General features: G+C 35.2%; 1 protein-coding gene across 1 annotated transcript; it reads right to left on the reverse strand.

Annotated features, from left to right (window-relative positions):
• Positions 1–818: 818 nt before the first annotated feature.
• LOC129279244 (uncharacterized) lies at positions 819–23,413 on the reverse strand. The gene is made up of 11 exons (XM_064111005.1): positions 23,270–23,413; positions 19,505–20,204; positions 16,570–16,768; positions 14,926–15,002; positions 14,143–14,231; positions 13,144–13,227; positions 12,057–12,208; positions 11,599–11,679; positions 9,796–9,943; positions 8,157–8,248; positions 819–5,497 (listed from the first exon to the last, which is right to left on the reverse strand). Exons 1-11 carry the CDS (start codon positions 23,297–23,299, stop codon positions 5,284–5,286), a joined length of 1,866 nt encoding a protein of 621 aa, XP_063967075.1. The 5' UTR covers positions 23,300–23,413; the 3' UTR covers positions 819–5,283.
• Between the last annotated feature and the right edge of the window lie 2,700 nt (positions 23,414–26,113).

Below are 26,113 nucleotides of genomic sequence, written 5' to 3' on the forward strand. Positions count from 1 at the left end.
AATTTCACCCAAATTAATATCTTTCTTTTTTTTCTTTTCTAAAAAGGAAGCATTATTTCATACAATCCACTCTTTAATCTACATGTATTGTTATCCATTCAAAATTGGTTAAATATATATTTATGTTAAAATGTTCATTATGTTAAAGGTATATACATTTAGTCTACTCCTAACCTTTCCCCATTCCTGCTCTTGACATTACTTCTCCCTCTGTATACTTTTCTCTTCGTATCCCCTTTCCAATATTATACATTAGTAAACTTTATTATCATTTTTTTTTTACTGTTTCGCTTGTTTGTTTACTGAAATTTTACTCTGTACAAATTCATGTAATTCAGCCTTTGGCTGCTAATTGAATTTTTATCACAATAAATACCATTTATCTATCTATCTATCTATCTATCTATCTATCTAATATTGATCATCGATCTGCCCAGTAAAATTTAATGCACAGCAATTATCAATCAGATTCCAGGGATTTTAATACCCATACTACATTGTTTAATAGTGTTTTTTTAGGGCATACATGTTCATATTATCTGGTAATGAATTGGAATGACATGCCCTTTCAGGGATTTACCAAAACTTAAAGACCCAGACCGGAGCTAAAAGGTAGGTTTATGCATTTTTGGTATTCATCACCAGACAGCTGAGTAGTTTGCATTGCTGTTTTTAGTTGTTTGTAAGCCTTTGATTGGTATATGATTTGTTAATTACAGGGTACGGTCTGGGTCTTTTATATAGGCATTTGTAGGCATGGCTACACATTGCTCAGAGTACGGTACCTAACTTCAAGAAATGAAAATAAAACCTCAGTATTATGATCGGCAGGGTATGATTTATTGTGCTTCACATTTTTAAATTTCATATTCATTTGTACTTTGAAATATATAAACATTGCTATATACATTTATTATATATACATTATGTGTACATCAAAATATACAATAAAATATACATTCTACACTATATATGAATAAATATATATTTTTGGTTCAAATACAGTCTGCATAGTTCTTAAGATTTGACTCTCTTCCATTTGTTTTCAATCATGTGCTAAATTGTTTCTAAAGGGGAATCCACCCCCAATTGGAAAGTTCTTGAAAGGAAAAAAAGGAGAAAAATTTGTCAAGCAGATAGATGAAAGTTTGGAGAAATTTATAAAATAATGACCTTTTTCATCTATGTAGAATTCAATACGGATGTACAGGTTGTTTCATTGTGATGAGGATAGAGACACTGCATTAATAAAATGGCACCCTTTTCCTATCTTCAAACTCACAATGATGAGAACATATATGAATACTATCAAGGTTTTGTTTTGATTGATGAGGGTTATTTGTGTTCAGAAGAAATCCAAACATTGCTGATAATCGAGTACATGATGAATAAAAGAATGGCCTCTTCTCCAAGTTGCCAATTTGGGATGTACATTGGCTTAGTGATCTCATTGAGAAACAATCATAATTTTCTTATTCCTGGTATGATCTCTTTCAAACTTTAATCATTTTGCTGATAATTTTCTTCCACAAAAATCAATCATTTTATTGCAAGGTTGAATTCCCCATTTAACTATAAACTGGCCTTTCATAAATAGACTTGATTAAATTTTGATCTGTTGAATCGATTTATTACAGATAAATAGATGGTTTATTTGATAAAAATCATACATCATGGCGAATTGTGTGGTGAATTGTGATGCATTTACATATGAATTAAAGTGAAACAATACATTAAAATGAAATACATAGCATTAAAATGAATAAAAGTAATAATTATCTTTGTATTCAATAATACAATTTCATGACTGATAAAATTATTTTACATGTATACATGTACCTGTAACGTTGTGTGTGAAAATAACTTTAATAATTAAGCTTAATTGCATAAATTTATTTGATATTTGATTTATTGCATAGATATGTCTTGTGAATTCTGTTGAACTACAAATTTCCAAAGAATATTTCTAATAAAATATATTTAATCTGAAAGTGAAGTATACAGGTCTTAATAGATTTTTATTTTCTTGTTTATGCACCATTCATTTTGTGTTAAAGATCTGGGGAGGATAATAATAATAATAATAAGTCAGTTCTTGTATAGCGCATAACACATTATGAATAACGTCTCTATGCGCTACCAAAGGACTTGGATATTATTACCCTGGCTGTAGCTCAAGCAGCTTTTACGCGCTTGGCATTTCAAGGAATAAATTCCTGCCAGGTACCCATTCACCTCACCTGGGTTGAGTGCAGCACAATGTGGATTTATTTCTTACTGAAGGAAACTACGCCATGGCTGGGATTTGAACCCACGACCCTTTGTTTCAAATTCCGGAGACTAATCCACTGGGCCACAACGCTCCACAGATTACTGAAGCATTTGGTCTTGTGATAGTATACAGATATTGCCTACCTAGATTTTGAATATAACATTTCATTTCCCAGACGGAGTTATATTTTTCCCCAAGGGATTTTATTTTGCCCAAAGCACTCGCAGAAAATATTCTCCCGAGGGAAAAGTATACCTTCTGAGGGGAGTTGAAATGTTATATATTGAAAAGATAGACCAGGAAATATCTGTTATATTATACATGTATAGTAGATTTGACATCTGAGACTGCATTCATCATTTGGCTTTATGATTAACTCGAAATGCTTGCTGCAGCTCTGATCCATCTACGTCATAATATATTTTTTTGTGGAAAAATACAGCGAGCGCGTTCTTCATGCAGTTGATGCATAAACACAAGCGCGTACATCAAATAAACTAGCTAATTTTGCAACTTATCTGAAGCAGCGAGTGATGTCACCTTAGTGAATATAATGCCGCAGTTTTCAATACGACCCAGTTATGTTCACGGAGGTGAAATCAAAACCTATAATATAACAAATGCGATCCTTGCAGCTATGGTCACGTGGTGGCGTGTTGACCTATCACTGATTTGAATCTACATAACCTATGTAATATTGACTTTTACTGATCCATGTACTAGTAACTAACAGCTGAGCATTGCTTTACAAAAAGTTTTGATAGATCCAATTAAAGATAAATGGCAGTTGCGGTAACGATGCCAAACAAGGTTCTTACATAATCTGTATGAACAAAAAAATATATTGTTTTCATCATGCCACACAGGATACATTAGATTTGACAAAACACTGTCCCCTGGTAGAAATTTATATAGACATTTAATATAATGCTGTAGCCAGGTGAACATACTCTTAGGGTGCTGTTTTGCAGGGAGCTTGCACACAGTGAGGGCTGCTGCAATGTTTGTACACCATTATTTAGAGCTAATACACTCCACCATCTCCACAGAGTAAGTGGGATACGGTACATTTTCCTCTTTTTTTTTACATAACAGAAGCCTGTCTAGACTTGTGATAGATTCCAATCATACTCAAATGGCGATTTCTTAACTATTAATTTTGATAAATCCCCATTTTGAGATTTAATGGAATCTATTACAACTCTTTGTAAGATGGGGCCTTGCAATCGATATCTATTTATTTTTATCAAATCCAGACAACCCCCCCCCCCCCCCCAAAGTTTGCATTCACACACTTGATGAGAATTTCTGTCTAAAAAGTTTGGATTTCAACTTTAATAATAATATGGTCCATTTACATGTAAATAGCAGAGCTAATACATAATACCCTACCCCGCTTGATACTTGGTATCTTATAGGTGCTAAAGCATTCAAGGAATAAGTACCTCACCTGGGGGTGTTTCACAAAGATTTAAGTATGGCTTAGATCGCACTTAAAAGTCTAGTTGTTCGCTGTATGTAACACATGCCAGTATTGGTCAGATCATGCCAAGAGGGCGCGCACTACTGCGTATTGATGAATAAGATTGCACGTAGCATATCATGTACGCGTCTGCATTTAGATAAATAGATAGATAGATAAAATGGTTTATTAATAAAAATCAAGACATCATCGCGGCTAAGGCCGAATTGCGATGTATTCACAAGGTAATACATGTAAAGACACAAAATATATTCAAACAATAACAAAGATAATTACAAAATGAATAATACGGATAAAGTATGGTATTGAAACTTCTGGTGTTGCGGAATTCTAGAAAGGAAAGAGATGGGGAGGAGAGGCAGATAGAGAAAAAGGGGGTGGAAAGGGATAGAGAAAAAGAGAGGGGGAGTGAAGGGAAGGAGTGGAGCAGAAAGTCAGAAGAAAAGAAGGTACAAACATTATGAAAGAGGTAAATACATGAAGTTGTAAGGCTGCAAAATTTTACGTTAGAATAAACAAAGTTAGAAGAATTTGAAAGTAAAATATTATCCTTAACACATATTGGTATAGTGGTCCAGATTATCATTTACCGGTATATACTTCTTGTACATTAAGAGCAGGTGTCATAAGGGAAAAAAGCAGTAGTATTTACAATTCAAAGAAAGAGAGGAAGAGAGATGGATAAAGAAAGAGAGGGAGAAATATGGATAGAGAAAGACAAACAACAGGAAGAGAGGAGTTGCAAGGAAGGGAAAGGAATACAACACAGATATCATACGAGTTCATCAATTACATTGAAATAAAAGTGTCTAATTTAAGTTATGGATTTATATCCGCACATGTATATATGCGCAAGAAGGATTACCTTTCAAAATTTGTTCAATTCTTGTGTAAGAAGTGCGACTCTAAGTCATACTTAAATCTTTGTGAAACACCTTCCTGGGTAGATGGAAATACTAATTATCAAGAATCTGATTTAGCAAGAAAAAGGACCGCTTGTCTGGTGTAAAGTAATCAGAGCTGCTAACATTTAAAGCTAAACGGTAGGTATCAAGAAGCTCAAAGTCATAATTCTGAGATAAAACTCTTAATTTCATATGTGCCATGTGGCATTATAAATTTCTTCACAGAGGTAATATAGAACAGATGTACAATACGCATAAATGCCAAGTTTCGCCAACCCTACATGATGATTGTCAGGAATATTCATCAAGGGAGCTACATAACTTTTGTGAAGCACTATAGCTTGCCTAGTCAGGCAAGTAAATTTCACCACTGTGCAATGTATTACTATGTGTGTATCAAATGTGTACATACCTATTCTACCTCAAAAGCATAATAATCAAGGTCAAAAGCCTAATGGCGTAATTTGACATGAAAATCGTGAAAATTATGACTTTTTCTTAATAGCTGGCAGCTCTGCATATGCATAACTTGTAAACAACTTCATGACATGCCATCCAGTACACATTCTTAATGTTAGCAATATCATCATCCGTATGCTCTTTATTAGAAATGCATTTGATCCCTAATACTCCACTACAAACTCCTCGTCCGATTCGTCTTCATAGAGGAGATCCGACAGCGACTGAGTGTTGACCATGAAGAAATCACGGCAGGCTGGAGAACAAGAGATAAAGATGAAAGGGACTTGCTTGACCCCGTAGGCCCGGCGACAAGGTCGGATGATGCGCAGCCCCGGGCCATAGAGAGGCCCGCCGCAGCAGTCACAGGTTGTATAGCTGGGGGAAGAAATTATCATACAACTCTGTTAGCTCTTAATGTGCCATTCACTGTAATCAGCAAGTGCCATTTTTCAGAGAGTCTATATTTAATTGTTTTATTTTTATATAAAACGGGAATCACTCCTGAGACAATAATGTTAAACCTCTTGACCATAAGCTGAACTGAACAATGGAATCACTCATGCATGCAATGCACTCCTCAAAACGCAATAGGCATAACAATAGCTGTATGACCATTGCACAAAAGAGACCCACTTTCCTGTTTTCATTTCCATTTCCATGTTCTTCGTTGACAAAACATATGATTACGCAAGAGGAAATAGTGAAAACTTTGTAAAAATATAAGATTCCTTGCAGCTCTGATAAGGCATGCTAAATACTGCAAGCAGCTGGTTTGATGGGCAGATTTTTCACTTTTGCACAGTTTCTATTGAATTTTGTTTTTATTTCCATTTTTTTTCACTGCATTTTTGAGTAATTCAAAAACTTTGGCCTGAAAAACATTGTTTCTTTGAAATTCTGTGTCTTTCTTTAATTCTGTTGATTTTTTCTGAAAACTGGTTACTCTGTTATATACTCTCTTTACTTTTGCTTTTTTCATGGCAATGGAATATACAATACATATGTACATGGGACTCAGGATAGAAACACCAAAGATGTAATCATATGAAAATCAGTTACAATGATAATGAAAAATGCAACATAAACATAGAAGTTAAGACATAGTTTCAAGACTTTATTAAATTACTTTGAACAAAACTATGAGATGAGTCCAAAGCAGGAATTCTAATTCATCAGAATTAATAATAAATAATAATACAACTTTGCTTGTATAGCGCATATCACTGCCCATGGGCGTCTCTATGCGCTTAGTAGGAAAATAGACAAAGAAAGAGAGAGGATTAAAGCAATTATCACAAAACCGCTTATTCTCCTTTTTTGTTTTGGTTAGAAATAAGAGAAAATACAAGATATTCTTGAAAACTGTGTAAAATACACTGTACAATGTTCATACAAGTGAGCTAGCATACCGGTTCCTTCATTACTTTAAATTGTTCATTCTTTGTTTTTACAAAGCCTACTTGACTTGTATACAAGCGAATGCTGAGCCCGTCTCACACTGTGCGATCCAATGCAACGCGATTTAAAAAGAATAAATCACATTTTGTATTAAATGTGACATTTCAAGAAGCAAAATTATCGAAGTTTGGCATAATGTTAGGAATAATTAAATCATAATCTTGCTTTGCGGCAAGCCCTGTGTTTGGAGTAAAGTCCAATTTGGCTTCAAGTCGCAGGTAATGCTGACGTCTTTGAGATTTGGAATTGATTTTGTTTTTATACCTACAGGGAGGCTTGACTGAATTCCAATTTCAGTAGTCCTATCACCATTCTGACTGCTAAGATTTTATTGGTTGGAATGTTCATGTCAAGTGTTATTGCAATTTCTTCAAAATTCGTATCGCAACAAATCGCATAGTGTGAGCCGGGCTTTAGTCTGAACGCGCAACATTCCTACCATCGCACACGTACCAATATAATTTGATTTTACTGCACTAAATGCAGGGAAAATACGCATAGGCCTACTGGCTATATGCGCACTTTAACTACAGATAGGATGTGCACTTGAATCACCTAGGTATGCTGCTAAAGTACTTTGATGTTTGCTTTCTGTAAAGTGTTATAGCACCACCTCTTGGCAAAATAGAAAGACAAGATGCAGGCTAACAGTAAAAATTTGAGAATAGATTAAGCTTCATAATTTACAAACACTACTGTCTGAAAGAGGTGTTTATTTGGAGATATAGGCCCGTATTCTGAAGTCGGGTTAAACTTAGACCATGGTTTAACTCTGCTAAAATAATGGGGAGCCAAAAATTTAAAAATTATGTTTATATTGTATTTTTCTTATGTTTACTTTTTTTTTCCTTTTGATTTCATAATGAAGAAAAATACCTCAGTTATCATTCCCAGACAATTATGAACAATTTGGGTGTCATATGAGTTAATATATTCAATGTGTACTAGCTGTTAGGGATTTGTGCTCCAATAGGCTCTCCATAGTTATACCACAACTTTAAACCCGAGTTTAAGTTAAACCCGACTACAGAATATGGGCCCATAGCAACTACTATACTTTCAATTATTGTTCATTATCATTTTAATGAAATTGATTTATTCATCACAGTACTTTTGCCAACTTCTGAGGCGTTGTACAATATGAATGGCAAATATTCCTATTCATGCAATGGTACAGGGTTACTCATTTGGTGAAAACGATATGCCTCATTGCATGATTAGAGCATCTTTCCTTCACTTTATGTGTAAGGCCCCCATTCCACAGAGGGGAGGACTTTGAAGGACCTTTCAAAGACCAAAAATTTGCAAGGTCTTACAGCGGTCTCCAAGATCACTGAAATTTGTCATCTCTGTAGAACGGCTCAGAAAGACCCCTCAAAGAACTCTGTACGACCGCACTCGTGTCTATTTGTTATTTTTATAACGCTACATGGATTTTATTTCTGTTTTTTGATGCTATTCAGAGTTATTTTAGTGGTTGATGTACAGTTTCCTATGTCACATTTTCCACATCTTATGTGCACTTAATTACATTAAAAAAAACTACAAATTTTCATAGAATTAAAGAGAACTATACCTGTTTAGGTAGACCATCAGTGAATCATGTAGTCCCTCTACACAGTCCAGCCCCTCTTGTTTACAAACCAGGGCTGCCATGTCAGATAACCTCTGTCAAGCAAAACGAGTACATACAAAGTTTTAATCAAAATCTTGATTCACAAAACTTCTTTTTAACAATATAATCTCATGAATTATTATATCACATCTAACTAAATAGACAATTAATGCATTTTTTTTAAGTAATAAAAATATGCAAATCAATCAGATTATATATAGACTTTGGAGCATAATATTCACATGAAATTTTGAAAAGCAACATATATTTTCCCCAAGTAATGCTAGGGAGACCAAGGTTAAATTCAAGGTTAAGACAGTAATGCAATAATCTTTCATCTTAAGGAGCATGCAGTGTCAATTTGTTTTGACACAAAACAAAAACAACCCCCCCAAAAAAAAAAAAAAAAAAAAAACAATCAATCCCACACTCATCAAATGCTTATATTTAAGTTAAAGCAAAGATTTGTCTTCATTCTGTAAAGCATTATATATATTAAGTATTGTTCATTCATTTTTAATCCTTGTCAGGTTAGCACTTAAGCAATAACTAGCATTCTTTCATAGAGGCCTTGAATATAATAACATTAAAATAAAAATGCATTTAATTTTATAAATTAATCATGTTTAGATACAGGAATTATGGTGATTCTGGCTTTCCACAAAGGAAATGAAATAAATCAATTGCAACAGTTTAGAAAACAACAACAAAAAAAACAAAAAAAAAACAAATATTTCGTGAAAGTTGTCAGCTCTGCCAATTCTAGTGAAATATTTTTTTTGTATTGGCCAACAAGCACTGGGACCCGTTTCATGAAGAGTTAGGACTATGGTAACATGGCTCATCAGCCAAACACCATTCAGGTTTCCTCAAGAGTTAGAATAACAGCAAATTGTTCATAGTTTAGGGCTGTCTGAATCAGGCCCCAAGTCTCTGACGTTTCTATACTAACTATAAGGGATTCACAATTTGTCAGTGCTGAAAACTTCTATGAAACAGCACCGGGGGGGGGGGGGGGGGAGCACTTCCATTGACAAGTGGATACCGTGCGTGACCACGGGGTTTCGAAAAGCACCCTAAACTAACATTATCCATGTTCTGAAAAGGCACCCCTTAACAAGTATTGGCATGTGAACCCCTACCCTTAGCAAGTATTGGAAACAAAACGGTATCCTTGACAAGTGTTCCCCGAATTTACCCCCTAGACAAGTACAACGTTAGATATGATCTTTATTGTTATGTCACGGACGTCGGCTTTACCTTTACTTTCATTTGGTTTAGTACCACCCCACACATCTCGCTCAAAGCAGACCCTAAACACGTAGTGTTGGGGCAAAAAGTACATCTTTTATAAAAGTATTTTAGTCTTTTTATACCCTCACATATTGGACCTTAAATGCATAGTTTTCCTACCGAAATATACCCTTTAAAAAATTATTTTAGCATTTTTGACACCCTTATTATGTTACATATGTAACATGCCCTATCTTGAAAAACAGATCCTTTTCACATGTATATTGCCATGCATGGTATCCACTTGTCAATGGAAGTGCCCCCCCCCCCCCCCCCGGGAAACAGCGTCAGGATTAAAATGACAAACCTGAGGGTTGTTCTGGGAGTTTTCTCTCCATAAGAGGGGGTGCATGAAGTTATTGATGACCCTCAGGTAGTGAAGATCTCTCAGTTTGAGCATCCCGCACGGCAGAGCAGGTAGCTGATTACCTTCAAGATTTAGCGCTCGTAATCTCCTGATGAAAATATAACCATCATAAAGAACAAATGAAATTCTATACAACATTCACTGAGAAAGAGTATGAAAACTACTAATGAATTTGAAGTTTGTTGATAAAATACTTGATTTGATATACAGGACTGAGGAGTCTCTTTTCTGAAATGTAGATTCCATGTTTAAAAGTGTTCTAAAGTGTTATCTGGTAACATCTAATGCAATTGAAAATAGTGAAAATTTTAGCAACACATTAAGCTGCACACACATTGCAGTAGGGACCTATAGATAAACTGCAAAAAGCTTTGACCGACAGGTTTTCATCCGATTTATGGTTTGGTTAATTAGATTTCAACAATTTTTCTTTTCATTTTGAAATTCAAGTTTTAGGGTCTGAAAAACTATATTACTGGAAAATTCTGATATTTTTCTCTTCATTTTCTGTATCTCAGAAAAACTGTGGACTTGAGTCTAATACAAGTTGATCTAGCAGTTGTCTGAGGCAATTATCACTTATTCTAATAAGCCGACTCGTGCCCCCCTTTCGAGAGGCACAATTAAAATATTTAATGTAAAAAGGATGTTGAAAGCGAGGACCTTTTTTCCTTTTTTTTTTTGCTTGTCAAATATTTTTGTGGATGAAATGTACCAAATTTTGGGTTGAAAACTAGTTCTTATTTTTTTTTGCTTGTCAAATTTGTCCTCAGGAAAATGTGCCCTCGTGTCGGAAAATCCTGGATCCGCCCCTGCACTGAGCCACAACACCTCTAACACTATTATATGTACTTTGCTGTTTATGTTCATATTTTTTTTTTTTTTTTTTTAAACACAATGCAGGAAAGTTAATGAAATCATAGTATAAGTTGTTTCTCAGTAGCTGGTCTTTTTAAACCCATGTCAAATTATAATTTCTTTTAAGTTGGTTCATAATACGTTGTCGCCTTTGTATCATTATATTAATAATCAATTCTTGTCTGTTAAGAGAACATTGAGATGATTGTTTGCTTTTAAACCAAACCAAGTAAAGTCAATAAGAATCCATGCACCAGGAAATAATTTTCCTGGGCCCCGTCTTACAAAGAGTTACGATTGATCCGATCAATTGCAACTATGGAAAGCCAGCAATGTCAACATATAACATGGATGTGTGTTCAAAAAATGTTCTAGATGTAATGTATATTCATAAATTGATCGATTTCTTGACAATTTGGTGTGTTCTACTTTGTTTTCAAAGGACATTTTGCAAATTTTCTGTAGAAAAATTTATGACAATGATGGATTTCCATAGAGTTACGATTGATTGGATCAATCGTAACTCTTTGTGAGACAGGGCCCAGGTATCTCATTGCGATTTACTCCACATTTTGTTTTATGTCTACTACACAAACATGTCTTTGGTGAAAATATCAATTTTTTTTACACAAGACTGAACAGAACATAGTTGAAAGCTTTTATCTTATAACCAGAAATACTAATCACATTTGAGAAGATACTTATTCCTGGTGCAAGGATTCAATTAAAAACATACAGAAAAAAGGTGATTCAATCATTAGTGCATCATTCATACTAATTATAAGAAGTTTGCATTCCTTGGTAACTAAATTAATTTGTTTAAAAAAATCTTTCCATTAATTGGTCCTTTGGACAATTTTCATTTATCTCTCGGCCATTACTTACTTGAGATGTCTCATTTCATTTGGCAAGAATGTAAGCTTATTGTAGGACAAATCTAGGTACTTCAGAGGCAGTGTGAACAGGCTGCAGACAAGAAGGAAAGAAGAAATGGGAATTATTTTAATTATGCTTTCTATTTCAACTTAGCCTTATGCACACTTTCAAAAATTGAAATATAGATATAACACAAGTCAAAATGAATGTGAATAAAATTTTTGAACCAAAAGCTACCATTTTGAATTTTTGAAGAGTGTTTTTGTTATTTTCGCCATGTTCCAAATTAAGAGTATCATCATATCCAGGAACAACACACACACTCCACTGAAAATGGTTTCATATTTTTCAGTGCATTTTTCTGTTTAAAATCATATTCCATGTGTAATTGTCAGGATTAAGATGAACTGCAAAAGTATATCTCTGTTGGTTAAATTACTGTGCAATTTTTCTCCCCCGATACTTACGGAGGAGGTATTTCCGATAGTATACAGAAGGAAAGGACCAATGTTCTTAATTTGGTAAGCTGACCGATCTCATAGGGAATCTCTCGGATTGGGTTATTCCTCAGCTTCAGTATCTGAAGATTCTCAATGTCAAAGACTATCATCGGTATGGACTGCAAAGAAAGGAGAAGAAAAGGGAAAGTGAGAATCTGCAAAATAATACAAAATAATAATAACAACATAAATTTATAGAGCACAGAAAGTATATGTTCTACTGCACTAATTAGGACTCCTAAAAAACTTGTTAATTAAACTTCCAGGGGTAAGCTATTCCAGAGCTAGGGGGCCGCACAAGCAAATGCTCGATCACCTTGCGTTACTTTAAGGTACTTTAAAGCAACTTTTTTAAAAATCCTAACAAGACGGGGGGTGGCTGATTCAGCCCCCATTGAAGTTTTTGAAGATAAATCCGCCGCGCAAAATTTTTGGACCGTGTCGCTCGCTGACTTTTTACTTTCAAGTCTTGCGCAACGTTCAACATTTCGTAAGTGCATGCAGACCCTAAATTGCTCAAAAACGTAAATTCATGTACAAATCCAATGCAAATAGTGTTTTTAGCCAAAATTAATAAATGTATCATTATACTTCCTTTTACTCATTAAAAACAATAAGTTTCATTTTGTTTATGGTCAAAATAAAGTCCTTGACAATTTTCCATTGAAAAAACAAAACAAAAAGTCAAAACAAAGAAATACATAGGAAATTTATAAAACAATAGAATAGGCCTATATAAGAAAATAAATGTGATATTGAAATTCTTTTAAAGTACATTTGATCAGAAACCTATAAAGAGTCTGTGCACCTAAAATTAGCATTTCACGGGCATTATTTAGTAAATTACAGCAAACTTTTTATTTTATGCATAAATTAGCATAATTAATTAGCAACAAGCTTTTTTTGCAAAATTTGATCGTACCATTTTGTAGGTTATGTCATTGGTAACGCACATGCCAATTTCCCTTGCGATTGCGCAATCGACAGCGGAGATCATAAACCAAACATAGCCCAGTCTTTTTTAGAAGATGAATAAAAGCTATTTTTTACTTACCTTGAAATCATTGAAAGACAAGTTGAGATAAGTCAGGGTTTTCAGGATTGGTTTGAGTTGGGGTAAGGTGGAGATGAAATGCGCCTGAAATAAACATGAGAAAATAAAATTAAAAGGGAAAACATGACAAAAACCTTGTGTCTATACCTGAAACCCGTTTCTGCTTTCCACCACTAAGGGACAACCGAGGTTCAGTAAGCCAAAATTAAACAATGGCATCTCTCCTAGAGAAGGGACTAGGGAAAGGAACAGAGGGAAATGTGCACAGTGCAAGTCAGCGGGTCAGTTTTCAGTAAAAATAATTTATGTTGCCAAATCTGGGTCATTTTTCTTTGTTCAAACTTTCATTTTAGTCTTCATCTAAAATCATGAGTGACTTTTGGACATGAAAGCAAATTATATATTTCCCACTTTTCCTTTCCTTTAAGGCAGAGCCCTAGTAAGAGTTGGCTAACACTATTACATAAGATAATGATAAGTACAGCTGCAATCCAATAACACAATCTCATATTGGAAGCTGCTGGTTGCTAACCACTCTAACGAGGAAAACGAAATCGGGGTCACAACACCCATATGTTATAACGGTGGGGTTCAGTGAACTTAATGGACACATTTTAAGTTATCGCTTGCCTAGAGGCTAAATATACGTATAACATTTCATTCCCCTGATAGAGTTAAAAATCCCCAAAGGATTATATTACGCCCAAAGCGCTCAGTGCTGACAGAAAATATAGAGTTGTAGGGGATATGAAATATGTGGAAAGGGAATCACCTAAGCTATACCACATGAAAGAAGAGGCTGTAAAGCTTTACAATGTAAGGTCATTAGTCTATTCTTTTTCTGATTAAGTAATGTTAAATGAACAATAATTCTTGTTTTTGTTTTTTTGTGGGATGCACTGTATAAAAGGGTTCTGGAAGGACGTCTGTATCTCCTTCCCTGTGACATTTGAAGCCCATATTCCTGTAGCAAATCTTGTTGCAAACCCCAAATCTTACCTTCAAACTGAGTGCTAGTCCTCCGTTGACGAGACATTCTAGGAGAGCAAGCTCCGATGGATTGATCTGGGTTTCAGAATCACTTCCATCTAAATGGAGGATAAAAAGAAAAGATTCAATAAAAATATCTTGCTTTCAAGATCATAAAAAAAACCAACTCTGGCTATTTAAATTGGTCATCAGAAGAGAATAGCCCCTGTTTCACAAAACCTGTTATCAATAACAGATGTTCAAAGTCCAATGATAATACTGTCCCTGGCCAATCAGTAAGCATCTTTACTTGAAGCCTATTATGATAGATGGTAAATGCACATTGATGATAAATGTTAGGACACAGGACAACATTTCTCTCCTGGATAAAAAGAGGTAAATGCAGATTACTATTTTTTAGATATACATGGCATTGGTAAACAATATATCACCATCATCATCACCACCATCGTTACCAACAACAGCATCACCATCATCACCACAATCATCGCTATCAACATCATCACTATCATCATTCATCATCATCATCATCATCATAATCACCACCACCATCATTGATATCAACAACATCATCAATATCATCATTCATCATCATCATCATAATCACCACCACCATCATTGCTATCAACAACATCATCATCATCATCATCATCATCACCATCATCATTCATCATCATTCACCATCTTCATCGTCATCACAGACTTTATAATCATCATCATTACCAACATTTTCAATTATCATATCACAAAATCATTATTTTATCACAGTGGCAAAAATTATACTATACTCACCAAAGGGTTCATTAGATCTCCGAGATCCTTGAAAATATTTTGAAACCGGAGCACTGAATAATGATGAATCCTTGTCTCTGGAAATATGGAAAAATAAAAGCAGTTTAAAATACTTCAATAACAATGATGGCATCGGTATTGATTCTCTTCTTCATAAGAAACATATATACAATATTTAAAAGGAAAAAAAATCATAACAAATTCACATAGAAAACAACAATAAAAGTGATTAGATACAGCATAAGATAAACCATGAATAAATGTTGAATGAGGTGTCAGTAAAAACAGCAATTAAATATATTGAGCTGATCCAAAAATAAAATACATAATGGGTTGGGGTGAATATAGGGGAGGATCCAGAACAATATGTTATTCATTTCTCAATTTATTTGACAGATTCAGTAATGATAGACATGATTATGGACAATTTCTCTCTCAGTGGGTGTACAAGCACTCGTGCCCTCACTTCAAGGTTTCTAAATCAGATTTTTTTTTAAATTACCATCATCTTTAAGGAGCTTATGAGTTATGATGCTCCACTCATGTGTATATACATATTTCTCTACATCTGTGTTTAAGGCATATTTTTTGGGTCTTCTTTTGTTGTTCGTAATGCGCCTTAACGCCCTCTACCTGAAGTCGTCTTTATGTCTATATGTGTATATTGACGGAATAAACCCATTCATAGACTTTGCCCTTTTGTAGGATGTAGGCATCTGATATATATATATATATATACCATGTATATATATAGTAAGAATGATAATACCAATATAAATGTTATGTATATATATATATATATATATATATGATTGTGATGAGCAAGGACCTAAACATTGCGTGGGTGCTTCAGTGAGTAATATATTGGCGAAGAAGCTCAAAAAGCATTGAAGCTAGAGACGTAGCCTGTATTTCTTCAACTTTTATTAGTACAAGCTTTCGGCCATTTAGTTAGGCCTTCTTCAGGTATCTGAAGATGTAAAAGACATAATGGCTTAACAATTACCATGCATATATTTGGATCAATTTACTAAATATAGGAATATCTTAAAAGAAAATGTTTTACATCGGTAATGTTTAATTAGGATTATCCAATAGCTATTAAAATCAATTAAGTTTACGCAGATTTTTATTACAAACATTTTTTTGAAAGTTATGTGTGCTGTATGATACATATATCCCAAAATGTATACTAATACATATTTCTCAAAATAGTATATATCTCAAAAGATAACTAAGTGGCCGAAAGCTTGTACTAATAAAAGTTGAAGAAATACAGGCTAAGTCTCAAGCTTCAATGCTTTTTGAGCTTCTTCGCCAATATATATATATATATATATATATATATTGTGTGAAAGAAATGGATGAAGAGAACAATGGTAGGCGTAGCTTAAATTGATTCTCTTTAAGCTACGCCTACCATTGTTCTCTTCATCCATTTCTTTCACACAATATTTAAATATAAAAGAGTTGCCAAAGCTGTAGTACATGTATAACTTCACACATTTATATATATATATATATATATATATATATATATGAACAAAATCAAATCTATCAATCAATCTCTATCACCATTACACCCACTTTTCAGTGACAAAATTTGCTACAAAGAGGAGCTTGGATTTTGAACGAAGGGTGTACCTTCTGAGCGGAGGCAATGACTTCCCATCGACACTCATTGACCCTGGAGACCCAGGTGTCCTCTTTGACTTTGTGCTCTGAAGCTGACTCTGGACGTCCTCTAACATCAGGTGTCTCATCTGATCTTCAATGGCGCATGCCATCTCCAGTAGGATCTGATGCTGAGGCACTCGGTTCTCAAAGGTCGGGATATCTTCACCTTTAAAGAGTTAAATATGATGAAAATCTCAAATCTCCATTTATAGGGGAGGCTAAAAGTCAAGGTTGCTCGCTTGTCTAGCTTGGCTCCTAGCTGACCAGGCTCCCTTTGGGGATGACAACCCTAGCTTGCATCCGTACGGGCTGTGAAGGGGGAAACCCTGTTTTAGTCCCAGGAGCATGTGGCTTCGACCCCTGGATATATTTGGTTTGGGTTGACTGCCTATTCCATCTAATTACTTTTGTCACATCATTTAATTATGGTTTACTACGTGGCAGTCACGGGCCACTTTTCATCAGCTCATGATGGCAACATCAGGCCCAAAGAACAATGTAAAAGAAAAAAAGTTTCTGCTCTGTATTCTGAGGTTCAGTTTAAAGTGGAAGTCCAACAAAACAATAATTGATTTGAGTAAAAAGATAACAAATCAAATCAAATCAGCATAGTGCGAAAAAATTTCATCGAAATCAGGTGTAAAATAAGAAAATTATGACACTTTGAAATCAATTGTTTACAAAACAATTATGACAGGGTCAATGATATCACTCTTTCACTATTTCTTTGATATTTTATTGTATGAATTGACAAAATAAAGAGATATAATCAATGATTCCTGAACTTTTAAAAAGAAACAGAAGTTATCAAATACGGTATCTGATAAAAGGCAACAAATAATCAAGGTTTGCACCACACAGTAAACACGCCCTTATAAATTAATGAAACTTAAATGTTAGTCTTTGGATCTATATCAAGTGTCTTCAGTCTGAAATTAATTTGAGCATGAAAGAAATTTGATTTGATCTTCTATGCCATCTAAAACTGAAATCACTCAGCAATTCTGACATTAAATAGATGGAAAAGTGATAGAAAATGTTAATAGGAGTGGGCTATACATGGGTCATAAATACTTTTTTGGTCAATTCAATATGACAACAGTTTTTATCTATTCCTTGTAATGTATCTCAACATGAAATGACAATATTTTTTGTCTCGGGTCCGAGAAAAAAGTGTGCCGAGCCAAAATCCAAAATGGCCGCCAAAACCCCCCAAAATTACAGTTTTGGCCACAATTTGTTTATTTGGTGGTCTTTTTCTCTGGTTTTGGTGTCTATTCATATGTTTTGGGGGGCAGGCAATCTGTTTTACCTGAAATTAGTACTTAAAAAACATTATTTGTAGAGTTAAAGGGTGATTTTAACTAAATTTACACATTTTTAGACACATTTTTCAGCCAAAAATTAGGTTTCATTGTCTTGGGGTTCTTAGATATTGGACGATACGAGTTCCACAATAGCAAGTACTTTCATATATAGCTATATTGCTCTTATTCCTCTACTTTGGGTTCTACGGATTTTTTCAAAATATATCTTATTAAATAAAAAAAGTTATTTATCCATACGGGCCATACAGTATACAATGTTTTGTACATAATGCACTGCATACATGTATATCCATCCATTGACCACCATGACAAGGTCTACAGGTAGATCTATATAAACTATAGTGTCATAGAAATGACCTCTTCAATTAGATGCCTCAGAAATTAGATACTGAATGTTTTGTCTCAGAAATTGAAGACGTGTTTTGTCAAATATGCTCATTCAGGGGGCAGAGATGTACATGTACAGTTAACCCCGCATTATGGCATTTACACTGTGGCTATTCTGTTACCATTATGGTAACTTTGCCATTCAATTGTAACTTGCATGGAATCCTTGATTCTGATTGGCCATTGACCAGCATTACCATGGTAGTTAACTGACAACATAAACATAGGGTTAGTCACAACCAGGTAAAAACAAGCCTCCAAATGAAGAAGATATGGCTAAAAATGTGATGTGCGTACATGATGTTTATACACTGTATGTGCAATTTATGTTTATCATCAGGTTACATATTTCTATCATCAGCTAACAAGCAATCAAAATCACAAGTCACAATTTGATTCTAAACCTCTATTAATTCTATGACACTATAGTTTATATACAGGACTTGTTATATGTCATGGTGGTCAATGCATGGATATATATATGCAGTGTAGTATGTATAATACATGGTACTATACTGTATAAATACATAGCCCGTATGGATAAATGACATTTTTCATTTTAATAAGACATATTTCGCAAATATCCGTAAAACACAATTTAGAGGAATAAAAGCAATATAGCTATATGAAGCTGCTTGCTATTTCTCAACTGGTATCGTCTAATATCCAAGCACCACAAGACGATGGAACCTAATTTTTGGCTGAAAAAAGGGTCTAAAAATGGGTAAATTTAAGTCAAATCACTTTTTAACTCTACAAATAATGATTTAAAAGTACTAATTTTAGAGAGAACAAATTGCCTACCCCCCAAAACACATGAATAGACACCAAAACCAGAGAAAAAGACCACCAAATGAAGAAGTTGTGGCCAAAACTGTGATTTTGGGGGACTTTGGCGGCCATTTTGGATTTAGGCCCGGCACACTTTTTTCTCGGACCCGAGACAAAAAATATTATCATTTCATGTTGAGATAAGGTAAAAGGAATACAAAAAAACTGTTGGCACAGTAAAACCCAAAATCACCCATTTATAGCCCACTCCTAATGTTAAATAAGTTTAATACAAGATTAGAATGTTCTTGTCAGTCATTCATAAAACACATTGGAAGAGTCCTTAGCTTTGTACATTTACTTTACTTTAAACATTAAACAATTGACATGAATCATCAATATCACATTATCCTTACCTTTAAGGGTCACAGTGTTCACTCTCTCTTGTCTCTTCTCTTTTGTGAATGACCCAAAAAGTGTTGTCATCTTCTTAAAGTTTTGTTTTGAGAAGACAATATTCTTCACTCTCTCCCTGGGTAAGGCATAGACTCTTGACAGATCATAACAGAAGTCATTGAGAGTGAACTCTGGTATCTCAAAGAACCTCGGGTCATCGACGTCCGCATAGAGGAGTTCTGGACGAATTTCTGATGGTTGCTTTGGTTGCCGAAGCGGAAACGGATCAGGCCCGCGAGGTTTGTACGGTTTGACAAGAGAGTCCGATTCAAGCGTCCTTCCTTGTGCGTTTCCTTTGTTCATGTTATAGCGGGATTCAATGATGAACTTCCAATCTGGAGTTTCGTCGGTGGATTGGAAGGACGGGCTCTCGTTGGAGCGTACCATCTCCTTGGCCCGTGGTGTGTTCTGCGGTGCGTACACATCCTCGTTAAGATCGGATGACACGGACTGGGCATCGCTTGGCAGTGATGGAGCTAGAAGCTGGTGGTGCTCGCTGAATTCCTGACTGAGCTCTAGGAAAGATGGAATACTCTGACTCTGGAATGGCTGGAACAAAGTTGCTCCTGTCTTGGGTTTCTCTGGAAGAACAGGCTTGGGTGGAATTGGTGGGGCGATTGGCCTTCGCAGAAGAACTTGAACGGGCTTAGAAGAATTTTTCTATTGTAAAGAGGAAAAAATTAAATATCAACTAGGCTACTATTAAAATTGTTTTCTTCTGTTAATCATTAACAGGAGAACGAACGAGACAGAACTTTTCCTTTTTTTGAGGGTCCAGTTTGTGCCTCGATGTCAGCAACTGAAATGCACCAAAATGGGGAAAATAAACTTAAAAGGGGAAAAACAGTGACTTAATTCGGCTGTCGCGCAACTTGTTTACTTCCCTGTTTTATTTTTCAGGCCAAAACGGATTATTTATTTTATTTTAGGTAGGGGCCTACAGTTCTTTTTATATATTTTTATGAAATGAAGACAAAAATCGATGAGCCCCATCGGGGGGATTCTGCATTCTTAACCCCTAATGGTGGCTGCACAATAGCGAGCCGCCTGTGTACGAGGAGAAATTTAATTTTAAAAAAATTGAAAATGTTAAAAAAGTCCTTGAAACAGACGGCTGCCAAGTGCCAGCTGTCTACGACTAGGGCCTACGTGACATTAGACCAAAAGCTTCGGTCTCTGTTATGTTGGTTGTTCCGCTGAACTACGTTGGCTCCACTCACCAAATACATAGACCGAAGTTAAACCGTCGTCTGTACAGGGGCTCAATGGCCACCGCTAATTTCTTGTTTTTCTCCTCGATACCGCAATATTTTCCACCAAAAGTTCATACATATGCACCTATAGCTGAAAATGTATAAGTAACGACAGTTTCTTACCCTAAATTCCCGCTTTAAAACTGGCAATCAGGGGATTAACTCTGAAATTGACACTTGCGACTCGGACTAGTGGGCAGCCATCTTGGTAATGAATAATTCATGAAAAAGTGGCCGACGAAAGTCAGACTACGCCCCATGACCTTTACGTCACACATTACAGAAGGGGAAAGAAAGGAGCAGTTAAAGAAACAAAAGAAAAAAGGGGAAATAAAAATTAAAAAGAAAAGTAAAACAAAAAAAGAGAGAAAACGAAAGAGAAAGAGATAATGGAAAATGAAAAAAAAAAACATCTAGAATTTTAGTATTCATAAACCCGACGTAAAAGAGATGATCTGATTGGCCAATGGTTTTGATACGCAGTTGACCCGGAAGTTCTTCCAATGGCATATGTTTGTGTGTTATATCGACTTCGGATGAACGAGTGAACTAGGAGCTACACGACAGCCGAGGTAAGTCGCTGTTTTTTCTCCTTTTAACTTTATTTTTCCCTCGTTTTTGGCAATTAATGCCAAGAGGGAACATTAATTCGCATATTTGTCCATTTATTTTCATATATATTTATGAAATAAAGACAAAAATCGATGAGCCCCGTCGGGGGGAATTTGCATTGTACCTCCCCTAATGGTGGCGACACGCTAGCGAGCCGTCTGTGTATGAGGAGAAATTTAAAAAATAAAAAAATGTTGAAAAACTCCTCGAAACAGACGGCTGCCAGCTGTCTAACGTTAGGGTGTCTGAAGCCACACTGAAAAGTGTCAGCATAAAACAGGCTGATTTAGGGGAAAATATGGCACATTTTTTTGGGGAAGTTCAGGCTACTAGAAAAATGTGATCTGAATTGATAATTAACTTGTGTTTGGCATGTATGGAAAGAGAAAATTCAGGGGCGTCTTTTGACAGTAAGGACAAGTTTATATGATCATTTTAAATAAGGATTTAGAGATAAATTGCAAACCCTTATTTTTGTGTGTGTTGAGATTGCCATTTCTCCATGCGTTTTCTATGGGAAAATGAAATTTCTGTTTTGCACAATTTTTTTCACTTTGTCGCAATTTTTCATTGTGATCTGGTTTCCAAATCTTTATAAAAATCATACCATCAGATAGAGCATAAAAAATCCTATTGGACTCTTTATGGACAAGTTTTTGGCATTAATAATAAATTCATAACAGCTCTCGGAAGCTAAAAATTTGGATTTGTGTGTGTCCATTTCTTAACTACACAGTCTATGGCAGAGAAATGCTGAAAATTGACCTAATTTCATTCTTCTTTTTTGCAGCCAATAATTGGATTTTTTTCAAAAATGTTACATTTCTGTCAATCTGAAGGTACCGTATGGGTACTAGTATTCAACCCGGCATAATTCAAAGATTTTGACATATTCCCCAAAATATCTAGAAATAGGGAATTTATCTTAATTTCATACCTTTGTTATTTCCAGGGTAATCTGTTGTCAGTATTTTCTTTATCAATCTGTCGACTGTGTGCGCAGAGGATCGAATTATGCGGCGATGGCCTTTTGCACTGAATGGTACTAGTATTCAACCTAGTGAGGATTGATAGCAAATCTTAAAAAGGTCTAGATTGCTAAATTAGATCTAGATCTATGTAAGTCTCTGGCTTTGATTAATTCCCTGTTTGGTCTCATCTCAAATGGTCTAGTCCATAGTCGGATGGGACAAGGGCAGATTGAGAGACAGGACCATCTTTCATCACTAGGTTGAATACTAGTACCGACGGATTGAATACTAGTACCAAAAACCGTCGCCGTAAAATTCGATCGCCCGCGCACGCAGTTGACGGGTTGAAGAAAAAAATAACGGGAAAAGAATGACCAGCATTTGCTCTTTGAAATAAGACAGGTCTGAAATTCAGGTAAATTCCATATTTCTGTATATTTGAAGAAACTCTCCAAACAGGTTGAATACTAGTACCCTTACGGTAATTTCTCTTCAAATTCACAAAGAAAATGTGATATTTTCTTGAAATAAGAAAACTAATTTTTTTCTCCAGACACCCTACTAACGTGACATAAGCCTAGTAGTAGGCCTAGGCCTAATCAATAATAATATAGGGGCTTACTAATTTTCATGTTGTTTTAGGTTTTTTGGATAATTTTCATTTATTATTTATAGCAAATTAAGAGTTGACATTGCTGTGCACAATACGTTGCGTGCGCGAGGTTTGTCTGTAATTAAACGAACCTACCATTAGGGTGACCTACATAATATTCAATACATGGGACTTCGGGTAGGCCCTGGGCCTGGCTAAGTAATTCGAGAATAACAAGATGTACATTAGACGTCACAAACTCGGTGAGAAACATTTTATCCAGTTTTGTAGACTTACCGTCATGTTGGACTGGGTTTTAGTTGTCATCGTAATATACCAGTTTCCTAATATTTGACTTCATAGTTCAATTAATGACATTTCTATTATTCGTTTATGCTCGTCTCCGTGGTTACTCGCTTGAGCTTCGTCGAAATCTCGTACGAAGCAAGTCGAGCTAGCTGAAATAAGCGATGAGTTTCCTGACCCCCCCCCCCCCCCTTCGAAACTGATCGATCGACGCTCGGCTGGGAGGGAGGATTGTCATTCAAGAAATGGGAGTTCGAATTTATTCTGGGAGGCCATAATCCAACGGTTCCAACGACCGTTTCTTCTTCCCCCTCTCTCTTCCCCTCTTCTTCTTTTGACCGAATCACCGCGTGGTTTAGTGGTTAGATCATTAATTGGACTCATAATGGCAAGGTTGTGAGTTTGATTCCCCACCAGCTCTGCCATTGTCTCCACTTTGATAAAATGGCCCGAGAGTATAATGTCTGTCGTCACTATGACTGAAAGCATGGAGCTATCCGTAGTAGCTCCGAATAAACAAATGTTTCCTGTGTAATCAGATATATACTGTCTTTACATTTACCATCACTTAAAAAATACAGGGGTATATGTTTTTGGTTTTATTTTTTGTATATATTATATATAAATATATATATATATATTGGTGTAATCATTCTTATTATATATATGAGTAGAGTATCATAAACTCATTTAATAAGATAATATATATATATATATATATATATATATATATATATATATATATATATATATATATATATATATACATATATATATATATATACATATATATATATATATATATATATATATATATATATATATATATATATACATATATATATATATATATATATATATATATATATATATATATATATTATCTTTGTTAAGTATTGACAAATTATAACCTTTTAAGCTTGTAGGCCTATCGTCGGGGGATTCATCGTTAGACCGGCGTTCAAGTACATGTACGGTACGTCAAGAGAAGACAAAAAGAATATGATCTGCAAATAGAGTAGAATTTTACAGATGAGTTTTTGCAGAATATATTCTTTAAAACATTGCGTTATTTTTTTTGCTTATAGATTCGCAAAGTTGACAAAGATCATATAAAAAGTGTGTGATCCGATGGATTACATTTGTAAAGTAAAACATAAAAAATCCTATATAGCACTTTTTCCTTTCCCGGCTATATTTAATTGTGTTTGCAAACACTCGCATACTAAAATTATAAAGTGAGAAAAAAAAAACAGAATACGAGAATGAAGAATGAGCTTGTTGATGATTCAAATGTTCTTGAAGTTGTTTTGCATATACACGACGAGGTTTCCATGACAATTCTATTACTTATATATCTGATAAAATATACATTTTCAAAAGCATCAGTATGTCAAGTATATACTATTTATATTGTTACTCAATAATTCTAGTTTCAAATCTAGTAAGTTGGTTTACATTCATGATAAAAGAAAGCATTTCAATCTTAACCAAAACCTATATTGAATTTCATGGTTAGAAACTGAGTCAATATTTCTATACAAAAATGAAAGAAAAAGAATTTTTTTTTCATCAGAAAGAAAAAGGTCTTTTGAGAAGGGCAACCTGTTATTAGAATTATTTTTGTTATTCATTATCTACCTTAGATTACACGAGCAGCTATTAGATGCATTGCTCCCATGTTAGTAAGCGCCGTAATAAAGTTATATAAGGCGCCGCGAGCGCTAGCCTACATCTCAACAATGCAACAACACCATGAGAGTTTGTTTTTTGGGGGGCTCACTGTGAGTTGTTTTGCCCCCCCCCCCACTATTGGCGGCGCAAAAAAGGGGGAAATTAAAAAAAAGGAAGGAAAGGAAGAAAAAGGAAAAAAATGATGTGTTATCACCTGGTCCAATTTCTTCATCCTGCTACGCTTACGCAATACCTTGCTTTGACATCTGCCTATCATGGTGAAAGAAATTAAATGACCAAAATTGTCCATGAAATAACTACGAACTGGACTATTGGATGAAAATAAGATCATTATACATGTAAAAATTGAGCTCCCGCTTCGCGCTCACATTGCCTTTTACGAGAGATGGTAATCTGCTCAACAAGATCAACAGGTAGGGGCTTATTCTATTTTCAAGTCGTCATGCACAAATTATTCTGCTCGCCATTCGAATTTGTTTCAACGAGTAAGGACTTGCGAGATGATTCTCCTCGTGAATTTCCTTCTCAAACAAAAGTCCCATTCATTCTTAGGTGAGTAGATCGAATATTTTCATATCTTTGCCCCGGGGGGGGGGGGGGGGCACTTCCATTGACGAGTGGATACCACGCGCGACCATGGGGTCTCGAAAACTTGCAGGCGCGTAGCCAGGGGGGGCGGTGGGGGCGGTCGCCCCCCCCCCCCAAAAAAAAAAAAAACGTCCCCAAAAAGAAAAAAAGAAGGGAAAAAGAGAGGAGAAAAGGAAAAGCGAAGGGAGGAAAGGGAAGAAAGGTAGTTTTGTGGGTTTTCTTTTTATTTTTTCTCAAAAGAGAAACTATTCACTCTTGCTCTATAAATTTATATGAATTTTTCTTCCGCACTGCGTGCGGTTAAATGATAATATTGCAGTTCTCCTTTGTATCCCCTCACCCTTTCTCTAACCCTGTTTTTCCACCTCAGCTATATGTGTTTCTTGCCAGTTAAAGTTCAAATGTATACATTAGGGCATGGAATTAGAGTAAGGTTATAGTCCAAAGTATATGAAGTTATCTTTTTTTTCAAATTGATTGCGCAACTTCTGGTCGGGTCGACTCCGGGCGGGTAAAATCTTTATATCAATTTCTGCCGTCACCTCCATATAG

The sequence above is a fragment of the Lytechinus pictus genome, chromosome 16, assembly GCF_037042905.1.
Source record: "Lytechinus pictus isolate F3 Inbred chromosome 16, Lp3.0, whole genome shotgun sequence".
Taxonomy (NCBI): Eukaryota; Metazoa; Echinodermata; class Echinoidea; order Temnopleuroida; family Toxopneustidae; genus Lytechinus; species Lytechinus pictus.

What these genes read in the sequence shown, in the direction of transcription:
- LOC129279244 (XM_064111005.1), bottom strand. Translation starts at nt 23,299, where the DNA reads ATGACAACTAAAACCCAGTCCAACATGACG. An exon ending in ACTCCCAGAACAACCCTCAG is followed by an intron (nt 8,249 to 9,795) that starts GTTTGTCATTTT and finishes TTTGCTTGACAG; the next exon opens with AGGTTATCTGACATGGCAGC. An exon ending in CTGATGGTCTACCTAAACAG is followed by an intron (nt 5,498 to 8,156) that starts GTATAGTTCTCT and finishes TTCTTCCCCCAG; the next exon opens with CTATACAACCTGTGACTGCT.